Consider the following 20827-nt stretch of genomic DNA (forward strand, 5'->3'; position numbering starts at 1 on the left):
TGTTTCTCATGGGGTGGAGACAAAGGCTGACTAGATGCCCTACAATAAAGTCAAAAAGACCCCAGACTATACATAAATTTCGGTGTGGGTCATATAAACCAATCGAGGAACTGAAGTTCAAGGGTCCTGTCTCAATCTGAAGTAAAGGACCTGTATCATTGCGTCCCTAAGGTACCTTACTTGGTTGCAGTAGCTCCAGTCTGTTCACGTGTCAAGCTTCAGGATAAGGTAGCTGATCGGGCAACAGGCCAGCATTCTAAGCATAGCCGATCCGGAGGGTCGGAGGAATTGAGAAACTGCAGCTCCAGCTAAAAGTACTAGGAATCAGAGAGATGATTGCAGTCTGCGACTTGGTTGTTTCGGCGAGGCTTATGAGCTTCAAGAGCTATCCAATTCGAAGGCACCTTACCTTAGGTGCATAAGTCCTTAAAGTTAAGGGAGGTACGTACCTCGGCATGGAGGTCTGGCACGGAGAATGGGAAACGGGAACGGGGACGTGGACTTTTGAGATACACAGTAGGTACGGCGAACTGCCACCCCGCTCTTCCCCCTTCATTGGCCAAACATCAATCCACGACCCGCTCTTCCGCCATTACGTAGCACTCAGTGCGCCTCTGGGAATCTGGTGTCTGGAACACTGAACCGTCGACCTCCCAAGCTTCTTTCTTTCCGTCAGAAACATTTCGACGGATAGTATGCCCCCTCTGTGACAACATGGGCGCCAGCGATTCGAAGCTTGTCTTCAAGAAAGGCATCTTCAGGCTTTCTGAAGAGCGACACATTCCCGCCGATGATCCCTACTGGACTTCTGTATGTCAGCTCGTGAGGTGTCCTCTTTGCCCGTGATACTGACCCAGCCCGCACGTGTAGTTTTGGGAGCTTCCCGAATCCTCCGAGGATATCTTCAGCCTCTTCGCCCCCGCCGATATTCGTCGCACTCGAGACAAGGCCCTAGAGAATTTAGAAACTCTAATACTTGCATTAACATCACGCCTGTTCATCCTGCGCCACCATCCTTCGTTCCCCGATCCCGAAATCGCCCCCGAACGCGATGCTCTCAATTGCGTCCGCGTCCTGACGCGCATCCTTCCCTTCATCTACGAGGCAGATAATCTTGCAGCATGGGAGGAGCGGTTCTTCTGGGGTGCGCGGAGAAAGAGAACTAGGCAGTCTGCGATTGCCGCCGAAGTACTGTTTGACGGGGCTCAGGAAGGCCAGAAACCACCCAAGAACGAGAATGAAGACTTCGAAGATGCCAAACCCCTCGCCGAAGAGCTTATCGACACCTTGGTCGACTTACTATTCTTCTCCGACCTCACTCTGCCGAGGCAGCCTAGTGGGCGGCCGAAAGTGTCATACGCCATCTGGCAGAGTGGTGTAGGCTGCAACACATCAGTGGCGACCACCAAAGAATTCGAGAGCAATCGTAGCGAGATACTCCGCCTGCTACTTACCATGACCAGCCAGAGCATGTACATGTCATCAAACGTGCTTCCGCAGAGAGGAATTCGAGCCTTGACACATATCTGCACGTGCCCCGATAAGCAGGTCGTGCTATCAGTCTTGTGCTCGTTGCTCAACACTGTATGCGAAGCATCTTATTCTCTACCGCTTGGCTTCATGCTGACAGACGTAGACCCTCAAGTACAATCCAGCTACCTGGCGTGTACCATACAATACCCTGGTCTTCAAGGACGAGAAGCAGATACTGGTGACATACACACTCCAGCTTTTGCTAGTGTTCCTGTTGTACCCAATTCCCGAGCAAAACGGCACGACTCCCAAGAACTATTACCGCCACTTCCTTGGCAGACTCCATCGGCCACAAGACTTTCAGTTCATCGTCGATGGCATGACACGGATTCTCAACCAGCCGCTCCATGAGAAGAGCTCGTATCTTCCCAGTGGGCAGACCAATGCCAGATTTGCGCCAGAGATCATTATGCTCTTTTGGGAAATCACTCAGTGCAACAAGAGATTCAGGTCGTTCATCATCGATACTGAGCGGGTCCATGATTTTGTCGTGCTCACTCTTTTCTATGCTCTGGAGTACAAGAATGACGCATCCAAGCAAGGTGTTGTGAGGATGTGTGCTTTTCTGCTGCAGACGCTGAGTGTTGAGAAAAACTTTGGCACCAATCTGAACAGAAGATTCGAGGGCCAGGACAGCCTGCCTTTGACTATCAGGATACCTGGCTTTAGTGGCACTCATGCGGACTTCCTGATACACGTAAGAGAGATTCTGCTGCAATTGTGTCGATCTCAGCTAATAAAACCAAGTCCATCTACAATCTCATCACCACGAGTCAAGGCAGACTGACAGCTATATACCCGGCTCTCATGGCTGTCATCAATAACATTGCCCCCTATTTAGAGGGGCTGAGCTCGGCATCTGGCTCAAAGCTCCTGCAACTATTTTCGTCCATGTCCTCACCTTCCTTCCTCCTCGCAAACGACAGCAATCACGATTTATTAAGGTCACTATTGGAGTCGATAAATTCCATTGTCGAACACAACTACCAAAGTATGCCTCTATGTCAGCTGGGAAATGCAATGCTGGCAATCTCCTGGCTACCCGGATCTTGTGGAAAACATTATACTAACGTCTAAACAGAGAACCCCGAGCTCGTTTTCGCAATCCTGCGCAATAAGAAGCGGATAGAAGCATTACGGACGTTCACCCTGGAGAGTGGTCAGGAGGAGATCGAGAGACGAAACCGTCGCCGCAAAGAATCAGCAGCCAATGGTGATGGGCTCGAGCCAAGTTCTGTGAGGAGCTCGGCAGAAAGTATCCGAAGCCCAACGACATCTCATCCTCGACCTCCGACGTTAAGTGATGTTCCGGAAGAGGACGGTACGTTCGCGATTGGTGATGACGAGGACGATAGCGAGGACGAGGACCATCGCCCAACGCCAGCCCAGTCAACCACCAGCGAGAACCCATCTGTGGCATCGTCACAAGCATCAGTGGTGGAAGACGCCGTTCCAACACAACTCCGGGGTATGTCAGAAAAGGCCAGAGGCAAGATGCCTGCCGGCATGAGCAACTTCTCCAGGCAAAACAGCACCACAAGTCTGGGTGGCTATTCTGCAAGCGGACAGTCACAATCCGGCGGCTTTGAGCCAACAGCCAATTGGATTGAAAGCTGGTTACCAGAACTGCCTCTTCACACCATTCTTACCGTGATTCAGCAGGTGACAGCTCTGTTGCCCAGGCAAGCTCTTGCAGGAGAGTCTGCAAACCGAGAGACACTTTTAAAGATCCAAGAAATCAAGTTGGTGGGAGTTGACCCAACACCACCACGGGTGCACTCCTTCGAGTGGTCGCAGCTCTCACTAGGATGGTACGAATCGCTGTTGTGGGGCTTCGTTTTTAGTAGCGAAATTCAAATCTCGAAGGGCACAGTTGGAATTTGGAATGGTACAGCGATCAAGCTGTTCAGGGTCCAAGAGACTGCACCTCAAGGACCAAGTCTGGCATCGCCCAGGGGAGCCGTCGATGCTGTGGGAAGCAATATCGTGTCCCGAATCGGTGCTATGAACCTGCGAGGCCCTGGAGGTACACCGCCAGCAGCCAGTCAGCGTCCAGGATGATAACGCGATGAGGCTTACAGAGGGGAGGTTTTCCAACATCTTTGTCTGGTCCTCTGATGCGGGGCCGCGAGGGCCTTGGTTAGATCATTTGACACCCGAAGACGAGGCTCAGGGGAAGATGCCAAAGCACGATAGGAACACTACTGCAGGCTGAAGGCCCGTCACAGAAGCAGTCATACCACAATAGCGAATGTCGATCCTTGCGTAGCAAAGGGTCGGTGAAGGAGGAACAGATCGGTAGAAGATGAGGTCGCGAGTTCAGGAGGGTGCTAATCGCGCCATAGATCAAGAGGGCGGCGTCAGGACAGGAATCAGGTACCGAGATCGCGTCAAGGTAGTGAGCCGTGGCAAACGACGCGTGTGTAGTTGAAGCGGGATTGAACAGGCATTGGCAGGCGGTGGGAGTTACAATCTATCCAATCATCTTTCACTCGGTGTGTGATTTCAAAGTGCCAACAAGACCAGAAGGAACCGAAGTATCCGTGACTCAACTCCGTTGAATGCTCTGAGAACATCGACGGGAGGCGGCATGGCGGCACGCGGTTGTCAAGTTGAAAGGTGTGGCTTGACGTGGCGAGAGCGCCATTCCAATGAGCAGGGAATGAGGACTTTAGCATGACCAATGAGCCGTTATAACGGGCCCTTCGCCCATGAGTGTGTTGGCAGACGGCCCAAACCTGGCGACTGATGCAACTCTGTACCTGGCACAATCTAGCAAAAAGCGGTGATCATTTCCGAGCTTGTCCAGGGATTCGTACGCACCGCCACAAGCTTGCCCAGCGCGTACCTGTTCTACGGTTCTAGACCCCTCCCGCTGCCCAGATCGCCCATTCAGAGGCCGCCTGGGAAGCAAGGAGGAGAGTTCAAGCCACAACGCCACACCTCGAACGACATGGAAGTGCGGTCTCTCTCTTCGGTTGCAAAGACGGTGGACCACCAGGACATGGCACTTTATCAAAGTCCCGGACCATTAGTAGGTAGGTAATGAGACAATGCAGGATGGGATTTTGTTTCTCAGGCTTAAGAGAAGGTTGTATTAAATAGTTTCGGCTCGCTTAACCTTGTTGATGGATTTCCCCGTCTAGCCTTACTTGCACCCGCTATTCCTGGTTTCTGGCTACGATTACTCAATAAGACCCTCCCCGTGTGCTGTTGCTGTTGCAACTTGTTTACTTTCCGGTGTTTCCGCTCAATACTGGGCGAAGGCGGTTTTAATATTTTCATATGAGTCCCGCCGGCACACTTACGCGCGTATGATGCCAATTGACTCTTAACATGGCCAACACTCACGACTCGGGCGCCGCTGGCCTGGCGGGAGATGAGATCAGTCCTTACCGCATACATGTGAGGACTCCCAGAGGCTGAGGTGAAAAGAGGGCTGGTTTGGGTATGAGGATGAAGGGTGTCGAGCTTTCCCGGCTAACATGAAGTTGTTGTTCGAATGAAAGGTGTCCAGCAAATATCTCGATCTTACTAAACAGAAACTGGAGCTCACGAGACTTCCTCATGAGCCCTCAGAACCCAACAAGTCTCGGGACTGGTGGGAGCCAAAGTCTCGAATCGAACCGCTCATTGACTTTTGGTAAGTCGAAGTCTTACTTGATCCCGTCCAAGTGATCAGTTTGACGGAGGAAGAGGCATTGACTCATATAGAGAGTCTTCTAACCCATCGCAGGCTCGAAAAGTACGACTGGCGAGAACAAGAAACTGCCTTCAACAATCAACTACCCCAGTTCCGCACAGCCATCACCCCGCCAGGTTCATCCTCGCCCGTTCGTCTTCACTTCATCCACGTCAGATCCTCGCACAGCAACGCCATCCCCCTCCTCCTGATACCCCCATTCCCATTCACGAACCTCTCCCTCGGCCACCTCATCCAGCCGCTCACCGAACCCGGATCATCAACCACAGACGGGGAGCAGCAGCAACAGCCCTTCCACGTCGTCATCCCCTCCCTCCCCGGCCTCGGCTTCAGCGATGCCCTCCCCTCCAACGACGCCTCTGTCATCCCGACGACAACCGACCTCCTCAACACGCTCATGACACGCCTCTCGTACCCGCACTACCTCGTCTCCAACACCGCATCCGCGGCCTCCAGCCCCGCGCAAATCGACTGGAAGCTCGCGGACAACCTAGCCCGCCACCACCCCAGCAGCTGCCTCGGCGCACACTTCATCAGCCCGTCCCTCGCGGCGCCGACGCTCAAGGACGCACCCCTCGAGTGGATGAAGTGGTCCCTCGCTAAATTCTTCCACGCGCCCATCCTAGGCTACCAGAGCGAGGACCTCCGCTCCCTCGACGAGGAAACCCACGCCAGCCACATCTTAGCCGGAGGGAGGCGCTCTCTTCCTACTTCACTCCAGGCCGGCGCAGGCAGTACTCTAGTGGAGCCAAACACAACGTCCTTTGCGCTGTGTGACTCCCCCGTGGGCCTCCTTGCCCTCGTCCTCAAAGTCATCCGCGTCCTCGGGGCCAAGAAGGAGTTCTCGGCTGCCGAGATCATCACCTTCACCCAGACGGCCTGGCTCCCCGGGCCAGAGGCGGCGATGCGCCTCTGGGCGCGCTGTCTGACGCACCACGAGACGACACCGCCGCTTTCAAAGCCGACCAAGAAACCCAACGTGGCCATTACAGTTTTCTCGGGAGCCGGAGAGGCCGTGGAAGTATCCGGCGGGCGACGAATCGCGGACGACGACCTAGAAGCCCAGACGCAACCCCGAAACGATGTCGTCGATACCGTCTCGCCGCAGCCTGCCCCGAATCCGTACGTCTGCCCCGCCTGGGCCAACGTCTCGTACAACGCCGTCCACATCCGTCGCGTACCAATACCGGGAGGACGTCCAGGCCTCGTAGCCTGGGACCACCCGGAGCTCATCGGCGACGGCGTCAGGGGCCTGGCCGCGAATCTCCTTTCCTTCGACGCCAGGTTACAAGACATCGTCGCCCGGCAGCAGCAGAGGCCGGAAACGGTGCCTCTGCAGGGTGTCGTTGTGCAATCCGACTCGTCGGCTTCCACGGCGGCGACGGGGTCAGGTCAAGGGGTGGCAATATCGGCGGCACCGGTGCTGCCTTCTACTCCGCAGGTTGAGGCGACTAAGTGGCGACTAAGCCAGATCCGCGAGGCGTCCGAGACGCCAAAGAAGTCGTTACAGCTGGACGACGGCGATGCGGGAATGATGCTGTCGCCGCCGGATGTTGATTTTGCGGGAGCGAGTCCGGATACCATTGTCGTCACTCCCCCCGTGGACATGAAGTAGTTGCGGTTCAGTCTTGAGGAGGAGTGGAGCGGATGGTTTCTAATGTTTCTTATTTTGTATATTGTTTACTTCTGTATGATGATACCAATGTGATGCCGATGTATACGACACAAGGCATGTTCTGAGAATATAGCTACTTTAGTATTTGCATTCGTTCAAAATCAGGCGCTCGAAAGCCACGTTTTTATGAATCGCAAGTCGTCTTGGTAATAGCGCAAGCTGTTGTCAAGGTTCCTTCCTTTGGAGAATCTCTAGGACACACCAAGTCTTTGCCCAGGTTCGATATGGAGATTTCTCACATACTTTGGAGAGGGAATGTGATAAATCCCGAACTCAGTCCAAAGCTCACCTGCCTGATTGTAAAGCTGAGCCTTCGTAGTAGAGGCCTGAGCCCAACAGTCGGGACATGGACTTGCCGTCAAACAATGAAGGGGGCATGCACCTCAGCTAGCCTCGCCGAGCTCCACAATGCAGACTTGATAGACACAAGTCCTCAGTCAAGCGCTGCTTGTTGACAAACACATGTATATAGGGTTAGTAACCCAAGTCACCCGACCGCTAAAGAGCAAACCAGGTTTTCCATCGCTAGGTCATCTACAATCACTCGCACGACGTTGAACAGAGGGGGATCAAGAGAGCTGAATAATCCCCAGAGACGGTGTGAAGACGGAAAAACAACTTGATATTATCGCCAAGATACCTTCCTACGCTATGCATCCTTGAACCACCAAAACCTATTTACCCAAACGCCCAGAGCTTATCTTCATTATTCCTCGTCACTACTCTCCATTACGAAACCTCCCCTCGTACGCTGCCGTGAGCGTGCTGTAGGTACCGGCGCATCTTCGTCATCAGAATCGGCATCTGCTTTCTCTGGAGCCTTCGCCTCCTCTTCAATAGTAGCTGCCTCAGGAGTGATGCGTCTCCGTTTCCGAGATCCCTTCCCCTGAGAGGAAGACGGACTGGAGCTCAACGGCGTAGCGTTGTCTCCGTTCTGCTCGCCATCGCTATCGGCATCCATATCAACATCGGCACTAGGCCGGCTAGACTGAGTGCCCCTTGTCACAGCGAGCACATCATCGTCATTGTCGTCGCTATCGTCGAGCAGCACCGCTGCTGGTCTCTTGGTCGGCTCCGATATCGCAATCTTCTCCACGATACGAGCCAAACGCGAGCGTTGTGCCTCTTCTCGTTGGAAGAACTCGCGGTCGTACTCCTCGTCCGTGTCGTCATCGCTAGCGTGAACATACGCTTCGCTCTTGATCTTTCTCGCCTTTTCTCTCTCCCGCTCCCTGCGCTTCTGGGCCTTTTCTTCCAACTCGGAATCGTTCGGCGCCTCCTCATCTTCGCTGTCTTTTCTACGCCTCCTCCGCTTCGTCTTTTTGGAAGCAGGGTCGTCAATGGCTTTGTGGACGGTAGGGCCCAGAGGTTCAAAGAGGAAACCGTCATCGAGATCGTCGTCATCGTCATCGTACTCGGCTCGCTTTCGGACCGCTTTCTTGCGGCGAAGCTGGTCCTCTGCGCTGGCACCATCAAAGGCGGGCGGATCAAACTCGGCATCATTGATATGCTTAATATACACACGAAGGAGACTGGCACTCAGATCTGGTGGCAGGATCCATACGGACTGGGGCGTCTCCTCGATAGTCGGTGCTAGCCTCTCAAAACCAACAAGCTTCATGAGTAGACGCAGGTGAGAATTCTTGAATATAGCAGTCTTGCGGGCATCATTGTCCGGTCGTACAGCTGGTATATGTTAGAGATATCAACCAGTGTGATTGCCTTGAGAGAACTCACTGAAAGGATGTCTATCCACTTGTGCGCCCTCGTCGGTGCCCTCGACCGATGGTATGAGGGAATCCGCCGCCTCCCAAGCAGCACGCTCCTTTTCCGCAGTGTCAAGAACTTTTTTGACCCACGAAATATGATCTTGTTGATTTTTGTCCAGCAGAGCGCCGACGACGATGGCGATTTGCCGGTCCAGATCCGCAGTGTTCTTGAACTCGAGTTCTGCAGCGGGCCGAGGTGTCGATGTCGAAATGGTTTGTTTCTCATAGCCATATTCCAGGTAAAACGCGGTGCTGCTAATCTTGGAGAATAGCATCTCAATTATGAGTTCGGGCCGCTGCTCAATCTTGCGCGTGCACTTTCTGAGGATTTGCTTGGTTAATTCTTCCCACTCCTTGTACATAGTGGAGTTCTTGTCGAGCGGTTCCGGCCCCTTGATCATGTTGTAGAACAGATGGACAATATCAACGCGGAAGAGCATCACGCTCATCTCCTGTTTGAAGGCTATGCGATAGAAGTACCGATGAGCGCGCTTCAGCTGAGAGTCATCGAGATCCTTGTAAAATTTGGTAAAGGCGACAAAAGTATCGACCACACCTTGGGGGGCAAAGCGCGATGTGAACCGATGGAAGTCGAACTTGCGCTCTTTGGACGTCTTTTCAGCGTTTGCCTCGTCGTTGGCGGACTCATCGTTCTCCTCATCGTCAACTGTATCGAAACCTGCCTCTTTCTCGGCTTTCTTCTTTCGCCGAGTCCGTTTACGAGACCGGACTTGCATGTCGACGTTTTGTTTTGAGTAGGCCTCCAAGATTCGCAAGAAGTGATGCACCAGCTCTGTGGCGGTGTCGAGATACTCAAAGCCTTGTTCCTTGTATTGTCTGACGACATTGGCAATCAAATCGTGTGTGGAGTCTTCGTAGAAGAGACGACTCAGCGTGTTTTCCGCAATCTCCTCGTCGTCTTCGTTTCCTGACTCTGTCATTTCTTGGACCGTGAGCAGAATCTGCGTGAAACACCGCATCGCAGCTGTCAGGGTAGGCCAATCCTTTTGTTCCCAAGAGTCGTGCATGGTTTTTGTGAGAGTGATGAACATTGCTTGATCGAGCACACCAGCCACAAGATTGAAGCTGCTGACCTCTTCGGGGGCGCCTGCCTTCTTCGAGTCTCGTTTTGACTTTCTACGAGTTCGCTCCGCCTCCAGAAACCAGGCGACAAGGTACATGTACTGTCGACGATGGTAAGACAGAACATGGGGCGCCTCCCGGTCCAAGGACTTGCGAACATGCACGAATAAAGGGTTGAAACCAGCATCCAGGAAATCTTCGACAAAGCTTCGGAGCTGGTCGTTAGCCCTTGCATTGAGCTTGACTGGGGCACCGAGGTCCTTGGACTCCAGCTCTTCCTTCTTGGCCCGTCGCGGTGGCTTAAACGTTTTGGACTCGTCCAGTTTCTTTTGCCGCGTAGCGCTGTCTGCGAGCGCATCCTGACCAGTGATTGTTGATACCCGGCCATCTTCGCGCTGCATCCATACCATGGTGCCGAAACGGTTGTGACGAGTGGGCGCCTTGCGGTTAAATGCACTGCGCATCGCGCTCTCCTTCTTCATCATTGAGGTGAGCTCTTTAGCCTTCGTCTTGTGTAATTGCTGTTCGTTCATGAATAGCTTCTTGACTTCGACCTGTTTCACCAGGTGGTAAATGACTTCCATGAGAATCACGTCCTCGGTACGGAAGTCTTCGCCCATGTTCGAAGCAATCATCAGTAGCACCGCGAAGATGTCTTGAAACGAAAATGCGTCTATCGTCGTGGAGCGGGATATCTGCGTCTCATCGCCATCGTATTGTACACCCGCAGGAGGGGTAATCATGGCGATGTTGCGGAGGAAGAAAAGCACAAGCTTGATGATGCCCTGGTCACGAGCTGATCGTTCGCCAATGGAAATTGCCATAGATGGTAGAGCTGCTCGGATGGCTGTATTGAGAACTTGAGCGCCGTCAAAGTTGATGATGGCCCGCTTGTATCCCACTTGCGCCAGCTCGAGAACAGGCATGTGGCGATGGTGATTGACCGTCATTCGTTCGGCATCTCTTTCCATGGGCCAAGTGAGGGGCACCATGATCTCGAAGCAGGCCAGAGCTATGCGTGCTTTGAACGTGTTGTTGGTATCGTTCTCGGGCCAGCTCGCGAGGATCTGAAGGAGGTCGCCCTCCACGATGTTGGAATCTGCAATGCATCGGGCTACATCCATGCGATTGGTCTTTTCGTCGTAGTGCCGAATCCATTTCTTGAGATCGCGGAGAACTTGAACGGCGTCGTCACCAAGTCTGTATCTTCCATCGTCGTCGGCGCTGGTGCCACCGAGCTAATTCCATGTTAGAGTCAATGTACAACGATTTTTGGGAGTTCTCAGCTGGCCAAAACGTACCGCGGACACAAGACTGTTGATGTGCGCACGAACTTCAGGGTGGACAACATCTGTTGACCCGTCCGGCAACTCCATCTTGTCGGTTCTGGCGAGAATCAAGAAAGTGGTAGATTGTAATTGAGGCTTGGTGGTGTCTCCATCCGCACGCCAATTGTGACGATGATAGAAAAGCCTTGGAGGGACTGATCTGCCCCGGTTCACCTAGCGACGCGCCTGGCGCGCGATGCAGCGCGTCTCAACAGAAAGTTGCGTTAATTGGTCTCACATTTCATGTTATCGATAGTGGAAGATTAGATAAAGACCAGGTGTGGCGCGCGGACCGAAAGGTACCTGCCTTAGCTCTGGGCTTTGGGGCTTGTTAGGGGGCCGCGGTTAACCTCGGGTCATGGACAGCATCATGGCCTTGGACAAGGAACGACATCTGTCCACGGACTTCCGTTCTGTACTTCAATCTTAACAGCACTTCAATCCAGACTCGTAGAGCTTTATTCCTCTTATCACTTATTGTATCCAGCTCACTTGTTCCTCGCGAACTTCCATTCAATCCCTCACGCGGCCACAACGGAGCTTACTCGAATATCACCGAGATCGTAATCCCTGCACACTGACGTTTCGCTCACCTTGATAACCATGGCGACTTCAATGGCTCGCGTACGGGCGGTGGCCAAGCTTCCCGGGCAGCTTCGGACCTTCAGCTCTACTCCCAGAGTTGCTTCTGCAACGGGAGGAGTGAAGCGATTGGGTGTCATCGGTGCTGGCCAGATGGTGAGAGAGCTCGCGAATTAGCATGTGAATATGCGGCATTCAAAAAACTGACCAGCTCAAATCTAGGGACTCGGCATCGCTCTTGTAGCTGCACAGAGGGCTCAAGTTCCCGTAACACTTGTCGATGCAAACAAGGCGGCCTTGGACAAGGGTCTCGCATTCGCGGGTGAGTATTCAACAACACATTGGTAACGAGTTTCGTTCGCTAACACCTCATCAGAAAAGCTTCTTGCAAAAGATGTTTCCAAGTCTAGAATCACACAGGAACAGGCCGACAAGGCCCGCTCGCTGTTGTCGCCAGCCACGTCGATTGATGAGCTGTCGGATGTGGACTTTGTGATTGAGGCCGTTCCTGAAATCCCCAAGCTGAAGTTTGACATCTTCTCCAAGCTGGCTGAGGTCTGCCCGAAGCATGCCATCTTGGCCACAAATACTTCATCCATCTCCATCACCCGCATCGCCGCCTCCACCACCCAAGACCCGACAGACACCTCCGCGAGCTCCCGCGTCGTCTCAACCCACTTCATGAACCCCGTCCCGATCCAGAAGGGCGTCGAGATCATCAGTGGTCTGCAGACCAGCCAGGAGACGCTGGACAAGGCCGTCTCATTCTGCAAGGCCATGGGTAAGGTCACCTCTGTCTCCGCCGACTCACCCGGGTTCCTCGCGAACCGTATTCTCATGCCGTACATCAACGAAGCCATCATCTGCCTAGAGACCGGCGTCGGCGACAAGGAGTCAATCGACGCCATCATGAAGAACGGCACCAATGTCCCCATGGGCCCGCTGCAGCTTGCCGACTTTATCGGCCTGGACACCTGTCTCGCTATTATAAAGGTTCTTCACGAGGAGACTGGTGACTCAAAGTACCGGCCGAGTGTGTTGCTGCGCAAGATGGTTGATGCTGGTTGGATGGGAAAGAAGAGCGGAAAGGGATTCTATGACTACTAAAGCAGAGACGTGATGTTGGAGTTGATGATGAGCAAATTGGACTAATAAGTCGGACCATCTGATACGAAAAATGGCAGATAGTTCTCAGTAATAAGCTCAAGAATTGGATACATCGCAACACACGAGACCTTTGTCATTATGAATTAAGTCGTTGACTTCATTCATGTGCACATGTGTTAAATCACAGAGTACATTGATGAAATGAAGTGTATGTTCTTACTTGAGGCAGGCTCATTTGAGCTCACTGTGCCATACAATTATGCATGTTGGAATGCCTCTTATTCAAATCAACCAAGTGGCCCAAAAGTTGATGTAATGAATAACGGGCATGCAAGCCCCAGGTGGCAGATTACCTTTATCAGCACCCAAGCAAATTGTGTAAATATAGCTTGATGACTTGAAATTATCAGAATAACAACAAATGACCAACCCATAGCCCCGCGTACTGTGAGATAATCGTGAGTACTTGGTACTACATAGACGCTCCTTATAAGGTGCATACTCGCCAGAGTCCTGGGGCAAGTTCAGCGTGACGACGGTCAGAAGGTTCGAATGTCACAGCGGCGCATCAACCTTGGCTAGCTCCGACCTTTGACGACTTCACTGTTCAGGATGTAGTTGGTGACACGATTGAACGGTCCAAAGGGGTGCCTTTGCAGCAAAGCTTGATTAAAGGATCCCGTTGTAGAATTAAATCGAGGAAATGCATATGTGCTATTGTACGCGAAATGTTGAGCTTCTCCAAAGCCCCTATGGCCAACTTGAATAAATCATACACCAAATATATCCGCTGAAGTATTCCATAGCTCTTTCAATTGTAGATAACACCAGCGCTATGGGACCTAAGCATCTTTGTGGAATATACGAATTTCTTCCAAATGTCTCTGTGCTACAAAAAAACGTACACGCTTGGGCGTTCAGCTCGCTGTAAGCAGTTCCCTCCAAAGCGCGGATGAAATCCGTTGTGAAAATATTCGAGGGAAGACAAGTTTCAACTACAACAGTAAATGCCAAGTTCAATTGGCAGTCAGTTTAGAAGGGACAAATAGGGGCTATGGTTAGTCTCCCGACATCTCACCCTCCGAGTACTCAAGGCTGGGCTGAATGACGGAACAGGATGTCAGGTCATAGGACACTTCCACAGCCCGGTCTCGGCCATCATTTGTTTTAGAAACACATGAAACACGTGGGAATCATGGAAACATCTTGAGTAGATGGTTAGCCATAGTTACAGCATGTGAAAAGAAACCAAGTCGCGGGTTGATAGCCTCTATTCGCCACTCTCGAAAAGGGGTAGCGCAGGGAACTGGATATTTCTCGCACGAGATGTATCCTCAGAATTGTGAATTCAACGAACAATGCATGTGCACTTAAAAGATGTATGGAAATACTTGCGTTTCTTTGAAGATTATTTCCCAGCCCCGAGCTATCCATCAACTTGCAACATCCGGTCGAGTAAACGAAGGTGAGAAAGACAGTTAGGGTTCGCATTCACTGGGCATCCATCACAAGACGATTATTCTCGGCATGACAATGCTCCCACCGGCCGAGCTTCAGAGAAAAAGCCTACTTAGACGATGTATGTATGGCAGTCACGCGAGGTTGAGCAGCCAAAACATGCCATATGGGATGTGAAGCAATACCAAGAGCGCGGCATTCTTGACAAACTCTCACAACTTGGATGGGGGAGCTCCATAGCTTCCAAGCTGTCCAAAGCTATCAAATCATCCGTTCCACACTTGCTGGTTCACAAAGACGATGACATATGATGATTTCGTCCCGTCATGCGTTCCTCTTTCCCCAGGAACAAACACCAAAAAAAGTCGTCCGAACGAAGCCCGGTCCAGAACTGATCTACACGTAACTTGGGACGGCAGTTCACAGACGCCCGCAACGTTTCTTCGCCACTTGGCCCCCATATATATCGGATTGAGAGTTTCATGATCTACAGCGTGCCGTGCGTGCCTGACAGACAGAGAAATCTTGGTAAGAGGTAAACAACATCCACGGGAAAACGTGATGCAAGTTTCTCCGAGGACGCCAAAACAATATCGACATATCTGACGACACATCTGCCAATGGCGTGAGAGAGGGGAAAATCCGAAGCCAAGGTTGGCCCAGCCCTGTTCCACGTGGTTTCTGTAACTACCTACGCATGACGACGTCGAACTTGTTTACGTGGGAAACCCGAACGTGCCTGTCTCGACACGAATCCACGTATTCCCATCCCGCCCTCTCAGCCTCCACCCTCCCCCCATCTGAGGCCGGGCCAAGAAGCAAGGCCGCGGTGTGGGGTCGTATATCGCAACCGTCAACGGGAAGGAAGAGGGCAGTGCAGTTTGAGAAAGGCTTCCCGAGAGAAGAGGGACCAATATATCGGACACTCGGGACTGCGGGTGGGCGAAACGAAGCGGCGTGGGTCATTCTGACCTCCGAGGACTTGTGGCTCCATCCCCGAACACGCACGCGTAGTTGGCCAACGCCCGCCGCCACCGGGGGACACGTGTAGTCCGAACCGAACAAGACTTCGCCGGTGTGCGGGAAGAAGGCATTATCTGCTCCCGTCTTGGGTGGGAGTCCGTTCTAGAGCTCAATGCCGAGTAGGAGGTGTCAAAAACCGACCAACCAACCAACCACAAGGGAAAAGGGCCGCGGCAAAACTTCAAGATGCTGGACGAGTGTGGCAGTCCTTTCCCTCGGTATAATGCCTTCTTTCGAGCCTCGAGTGGCGGCTGATCAGACGAAGAGAAGCTAAGCTACGATTTACCTACCATAAACGACCGGATCCTGCGCTGTCCGACCGTCTCCGACGGCAGAGATCACAAATCCCCCTTCCCTCCTTGCACCCATGCTATCAGATCCTCACATCATTGAAGGGAGATTTACCGGCCGAACGTCGATCGCCAACATCCCATCCCCCCCCTTCCTCGGGGCTCCTCCCCGCCTGGAACGAGCCTCCCTCCCGATGACGAGCAAGCCGTTTGTCACCCATCCCCGAGTCTCCCGCGGCGGCCTCTACAAACATGCAGAGACACATACGCACACACGCAACAAGCTGGCCCTCCCCTTCGTTGGACCTTGGAAAGACTTCCTTTTTCGGGAATGGTCATGATATGAAACACGGCGGTGCGGGGGAGCAGAACAAAAGAATTGGGCTTGCTCCAGATGGACGGGAAGACGCGTAACGTCTGCAACACTACGTAGGGAGGGATTCGAGAGCGAGAGAGGCAGAGAGCCGTAAACGATGGCAGCCCATAGCATAGAAGGGAAGACCGGGGGAGACCATTTTCCCACCGTCGTCAAACATGGCGAGAAACGACGGAATCTCCAGCGGTTGGTGGACTCGAACCATGTGTGACGCGAAGGCTGTTTGGCAGCATGTAAATGATTTCAAAACTCCGCACGCGGCACAGCTTCTTCTTTGTGAACAATGTGAAATCGAGACCGAGGTTTGCGAAGTTTTCCTCTGTATACTTCGGGATTCTAGGTTTTGAAAGTTCTCAATGCGCCCCTCCTCAACCCGGAGAAACCTGTGATTTGTCGTTTGGTTGCTAGACTAGGTTGTTGGTGGTGTGAGCAAGGTAGTTTGCTGTCACATCGCCAAGAGGCGGTTGGTGAGAGCTGCACACCCCAACTAACTACTTTTCCTATTCTTTGTCTGCGAGTAGCCGTCGCGGATGCGGGGTCCTTTTTCTCTTGACACGAACTGCCATCCTTGATCCTATTGAAAGGGATTTGTCGTTGACTCGTCGAAGAGCCGCGCATGGGAAAAATGAACCTAAACCCAGGCCCAACTAGACCCTTTCTATCACGAAAGCTGTCTAACACTGGCAAAGTACATGCAACAAGCTCCAGCAGCTTTCACAAGATAAGCGTGCATTGAGAAGATGAGAGCGGCGGTTGCCCCTGCTGACCATGTTCTAGAAGATCTATTGTAAGGTTTTGCGTCGAGGATGAAGACCAGACGAGTTTGGTGAGAGCTATAGTAGACAGCTTTCGCCGCGGGTTCCGTGATGGCGGGACGGGGAGGAAGATGGGGCAAGGGCAGGGCAGGGCAGGGCCTTGAGAGTTGACGGAAAGAGGCCAGTCCAAGGCACGTGGTGTTGGTGGTCATCTCGATGATGGCCATGCCATGCCATGCCCACGATACGATGGATGAACCGAGCATGGCAGGCATGGCGGGGATGAGCATGAGCAGGTTCGCGAGGAGGGGAAAGCTGGAACTGGCCTGGGCTGTCACTGGGCTGAAATGGGGCCAAAAGAGAGAATGTGTGTATAATTAGCCCATTGATGATGCTATTTCGAACAGATGGGCCATGGGCCATGGGTCATGGATGGGGAAGAGGAATATCAAGTTGGGGTTTGGTTGCAACGTGGGTGGGCTCAAGGTAGAAGATGTGCGTGATGGATGTGGCAGGATGATGGGACGAAAAGTCACGAAATAGGACTGATGATGGCAAGAGGTTCGCATTGAAGTGACGGATGTGGAATGGAGTATGAGGCTTGGGATGAGCGGGAATGCCGTCGTGCCATCGGTGTGGTGTGGTAAAACAGGCACGGCAGTCGTCTTCAGACGTTAGTCGTCTCAAGTCAGCCTTAGCAACCCCAGTTGGGAAGGCAGCCAACTGCCAAGCACAACCTTTGGAAGTCACCAATTGGACCAATTGATAATAGTTGTTACTTCCTATCAAGCGCAGTCAGACGGACGATGAGGTAATCATGCAAGGTACCGCGACGGCTTACCTTAGCATCGTGTGTTAAGCCCAAGGTGCATCCGTACTTACTCCGTACATAGGTAAGGTACCTTACTACGAACACGTATGAATGGTGGAATAAGGTAGTGTGTCGACATCAATAGCATCACCCGTGTTATACCTACCTTACCTTACGGCTTGGCCTTGCGTCCCTTCTCACAGTGAACTCACGAAGTAAGGCGATTCTAGAGTCTACACGGAAGCAGATGACCCAAGTATGTAGCGTAACTTCCCCCCATGTCAGGATTCGCCGTGGCCCGCCCAGATAATGCCTGGCGATTGCGACTCATAAATGGGGTTTTAAGATGTGCTAAGACCGACCCTAACGCGCCTTTGCCGAAAGCTGGGCTGATGGAGAGTTGAGGTTGGTTCCATTTCCCCCAATGACTTTCCAGCTGGTGTCTATCCCAGCTGGAGACTCTTCTTAACTCAGCTCAACTATTGAATACTCTCTCTCGGCTCTCCAAGGCTTCCCGAACAACCTAACCCCCCCCACTCTTACCTTACTCGAGTGACAGCAGCTTTCCCGTTGCGTGCAAGGCACCAGGCACAGGGCCACACTGCAGTGAGAAAGCCGCCTTCACTGCAACCATAGTCTGCTAGGGTGTACAGTATCGCACGGCAGTCCCGGGGGTGAACATCTCAGAGGCTCTCATAGCTATACGGCACACCCAGGGCAAAGACAGGGCAGGGCCGTCGCCAGAACCTGGGGACCAGGGATTGACACTAAAATTGGGCGTGGAAATCGAGTGGGCATGGGCAAGCTTCGGCGGAGTAAGGCCCGTCAAGGCCGGCCTCTTTTTTGTTGGTGAGTTGAGTTCACCGAGTTGTAGACTTTGTTGTTGTCTGTTTCTTTTTTTTCTCCTTCGCGAGTTCCATTCACTTTTTCTCATTTCGGAGGCTCCTCTCTCGGAGCATCGTCTCTGTAATTCCCCGTGCTGTTTCCTTCTCCCACCCCCGTCTAGGTTCTTCTTCGGGGAAAAAAGAATGGGGGGAAGTGGGGGGTAGGACCGTGAGCACACTGGTAGACGGTTTGAAGGCGGTGGGAATTCCATCTCGCTTTACTACTGCAAGGAGCGTTGCCTCACAGACGATACCCAAGAAGCAATAAAAAAAATCGAGGGGAAACTCAATTCAGCAGGTAGAATTGCTACCCGTCTAGTGGTCACTGGTCATACACACACACGGTAGCCACGCCATGCGGAGGAAGAATGCCAAGACAAAGGGGAAACGAGGGGGTAATGGGCAGAAGGAAAGAAAAAACAGAGGATCCGTTCGGAGTGACATGAAGAAAAAGGAAGCAAAAAGGATCCGGCAGTGGTGGAAAACCCGAGTGGTGGAGTCGAAGCAAATACCGGCGGCCGGCAGCTTCAAGTCTTGTGCCGCGGCCTGGGCCTTGCCATGCCGCGACAATCAATGACAAGCCTTTCTTTGCACTTCTACCCTCATTCTAGCCAGGGCCAACACCATTGATAGGTACCCGCAAAAAAAAAGAAAGAAAATGTCCAGACCACACCCCAACCGCGAGTTGCTGCTACAGTTTGTATCTGGCGTCTTATGTGATATTCCCTACGCATAACACAGTCCGGCTTCCGTCATCGTACCCACGATACCCTCTCTCACCCTGGTGGGAAATCACAGGAATCCAGATTTCAGGGCCCCCCGTGCTCACTCACCCTCGATACTGGGAATCGGGACGCTGGAACAGTGGACGCCGCAACGGGATCCTCTTGCAGTCATTACGGATGCCGCCTATCTCTGATGACACTGTCGCAGTCCAGGCCGACGTGCACTAGCACCGCGTCCGTGAGTTGCTGCAAGCAAGTATCCGTACCCATTCCATCCGCACAACAACGGGGGGCCAGCTTTCTCTCCACCGCGCTGCGACCTCCCGTCGTCGACGTCGACTCAAGAGTCAAACCCATATCCACCCACTCACTGCTCGGTGGAGAGAAGTATGGTGGAGAGCACGATGAGCCTAGCGAGGTCTATTTCATTTTCAACTTCTCATCAACCCATACCCATACACCCAGGGCCAGCACCTTGGCGTCCGTGTCGGTGTCTCCAGAGTCCCAGAGTCAGGGCAGAGAGGCTCATCTGCCCACGCTGTCAAGGGTCGTTGCAAACTCGCGCCTTCTCCGCCTTGTCTCGTCAGACGACCAGCACCTGAATCGCCGCGCATTAGAATCGTCGTGATGAAAGTTTAGCACCATGCCTCATCAGTAAATGATCACAGCCGATGATAGGAGTTTGACAAACGCAACAAGCACTGTTGCTAGTGTACTTCGTGCACCTGACGAGACCCGCATCGCATTCGCACGAGTCTAGTCCGGAGTTGCTGGAATGCCCAGACATTGGGTTCCCGCTCGTAGTTGTCGCATTTCGTGATTATCCCCCATGCACTCTGCCGCCCGCATAGAAGACGACGTGAGCAACTGAGTCGTTGCCGCTCGGGTTCCTCATGCTAGGACTCTGCGGATATGGATTTTGACGACAAGTCATCAAGACAACCGGCGGGGATATCGGAGAGTGGGACGGTACGAGACGAAACGAAATGAGATGGGCGCAAAGTCGAGCTATCGAGCTTCGTCCACTCCGAAGCCGTCGCTCTCACCGTCAATGTCACGACGACCAGACTCCAAAGCCACCCCGAGCCACGTTGCAGAACGAGGTAGAACCTTGGGCTTGGCGACAAGGCTGTTTATTGTTGTTCACTGGTTCACTGGTTCACTGGCGAGCCCAGAGCTCCAAACTCAGAGCTGAGACCGAGGAATGCGAACTCGGAATGAGTGTCTGTTCCCACGCCCACAAACTGGATCCAGAACCACGGTTCGTAAAATAACGTTCAGTGACACGGAGCGCGGTGAGGTAAAGCAAGCTTGTTGCGACGTCTCACAAGGCTCAGGCGCAGGGACTTTTTTGGCCTCCCGCTCGTCGGATACTTAGGTTAGGTGCTCCGTAGTGTAGATAGACAGTTGGTGGCGGGTGAATAGATGAGACCGGCCGATGCAATTCATTTCAAAAGTCAGATTGCCTTAGTGGGCGGGTACTCGGTGGTATGGTAAGGGTAGGCAATTTGATGAAAACAATAACAGTAAGGCAGAGACTGCCGCAGAGGCCGTCAAGGTTGACCGTCGTCGTGATCGATGGTGGCAGTGTTCGCCGAGGGTCCCTCTACAGGCAAGGTACTGTATCCGTAGTCTGTTTAACTGTATCCATACTTTCTACATTGAAGTTTCCAGGTTGGAGGAGCAATTTGTTGACCGCTCGACCGGGGTGATGCTCGTTGGTCG

The 20827-nt window shown here is 52.8% G+C and overlaps 3 protein-coding genes across 3 annotated transcripts; 2 read left to right on the forward strand and 1 right to left on the reverse strand.

Moving 5' to 3' along the window:
* Window positions 1-714: 714 nt before the first annotated feature.
* On the forward strand, window positions 715-6851 carry N0V96_003718 (uncharacterized protein; the record flags this gene model as incomplete). Its single annotated transcript, XM_065756924.1, has 5 exons — window positions 715-810; window positions 871-1584; window positions 1637-2230; window positions 2617-3577; window positions 5299-6851. 5 exons carry the CDS (start codon window positions 715-717, stop codon window positions 6849-6851), a joined length of 3918 nt encoding a protein of 1305 aa, XP_065614691.1.
* Window positions 6852-7617: 766 nt separating this feature from the next.
* On the reverse strand, window positions 7618-11139 carry TOF1 (Topoisomerase 1-associated factor 1; the record flags this gene model as incomplete). The annotated part of the gene is made up of 3 exons (XM_053190628.2): window positions 7618-8597; window positions 8649-11001; window positions 11065-11139. 3 exons carry the CDS (start codon window positions 11137-11139, stop codon window positions 7618-7620), a joined length of 3408 nt encoding a protein of 1135 aa, XP_053052037.1.
* Window positions 11140-11694: 555 nt separating this feature from the next.
* Window positions 11695-12780, forward strand: N0V96_003720 (uncharacterized protein; the record flags this gene model as incomplete). Its single annotated transcript, XM_053190627.2, has 3 exons — window positions 11695-11829; window positions 11896-11995; window positions 12050-12780. The coding sequence occupies 3 exons, from the start codon at window positions 11695-11697 to the stop codon at window positions 12778-12780; spliced, it is 966 nt and encodes a 321-aa protein (XP_053052036.2).
* Between the last annotated feature and the right edge of the window lie 8047 nt (window positions 12781-20827).

The sequence above is a fragment of the Colletotrichum fioriniae genome (genome assembly GCF_027942845.1).
Source record: "Colletotrichum fioriniae strain IMI 355084 chromosome Unknown scaffold_3, whole genome shotgun sequence".
Classification (NCBI taxonomy): domain Eukaryota; kingdom Fungi; phylum Ascomycota; class Sordariomycetes; order Glomerellales; family Glomerellaceae; genus Colletotrichum; species Colletotrichum fioriniae.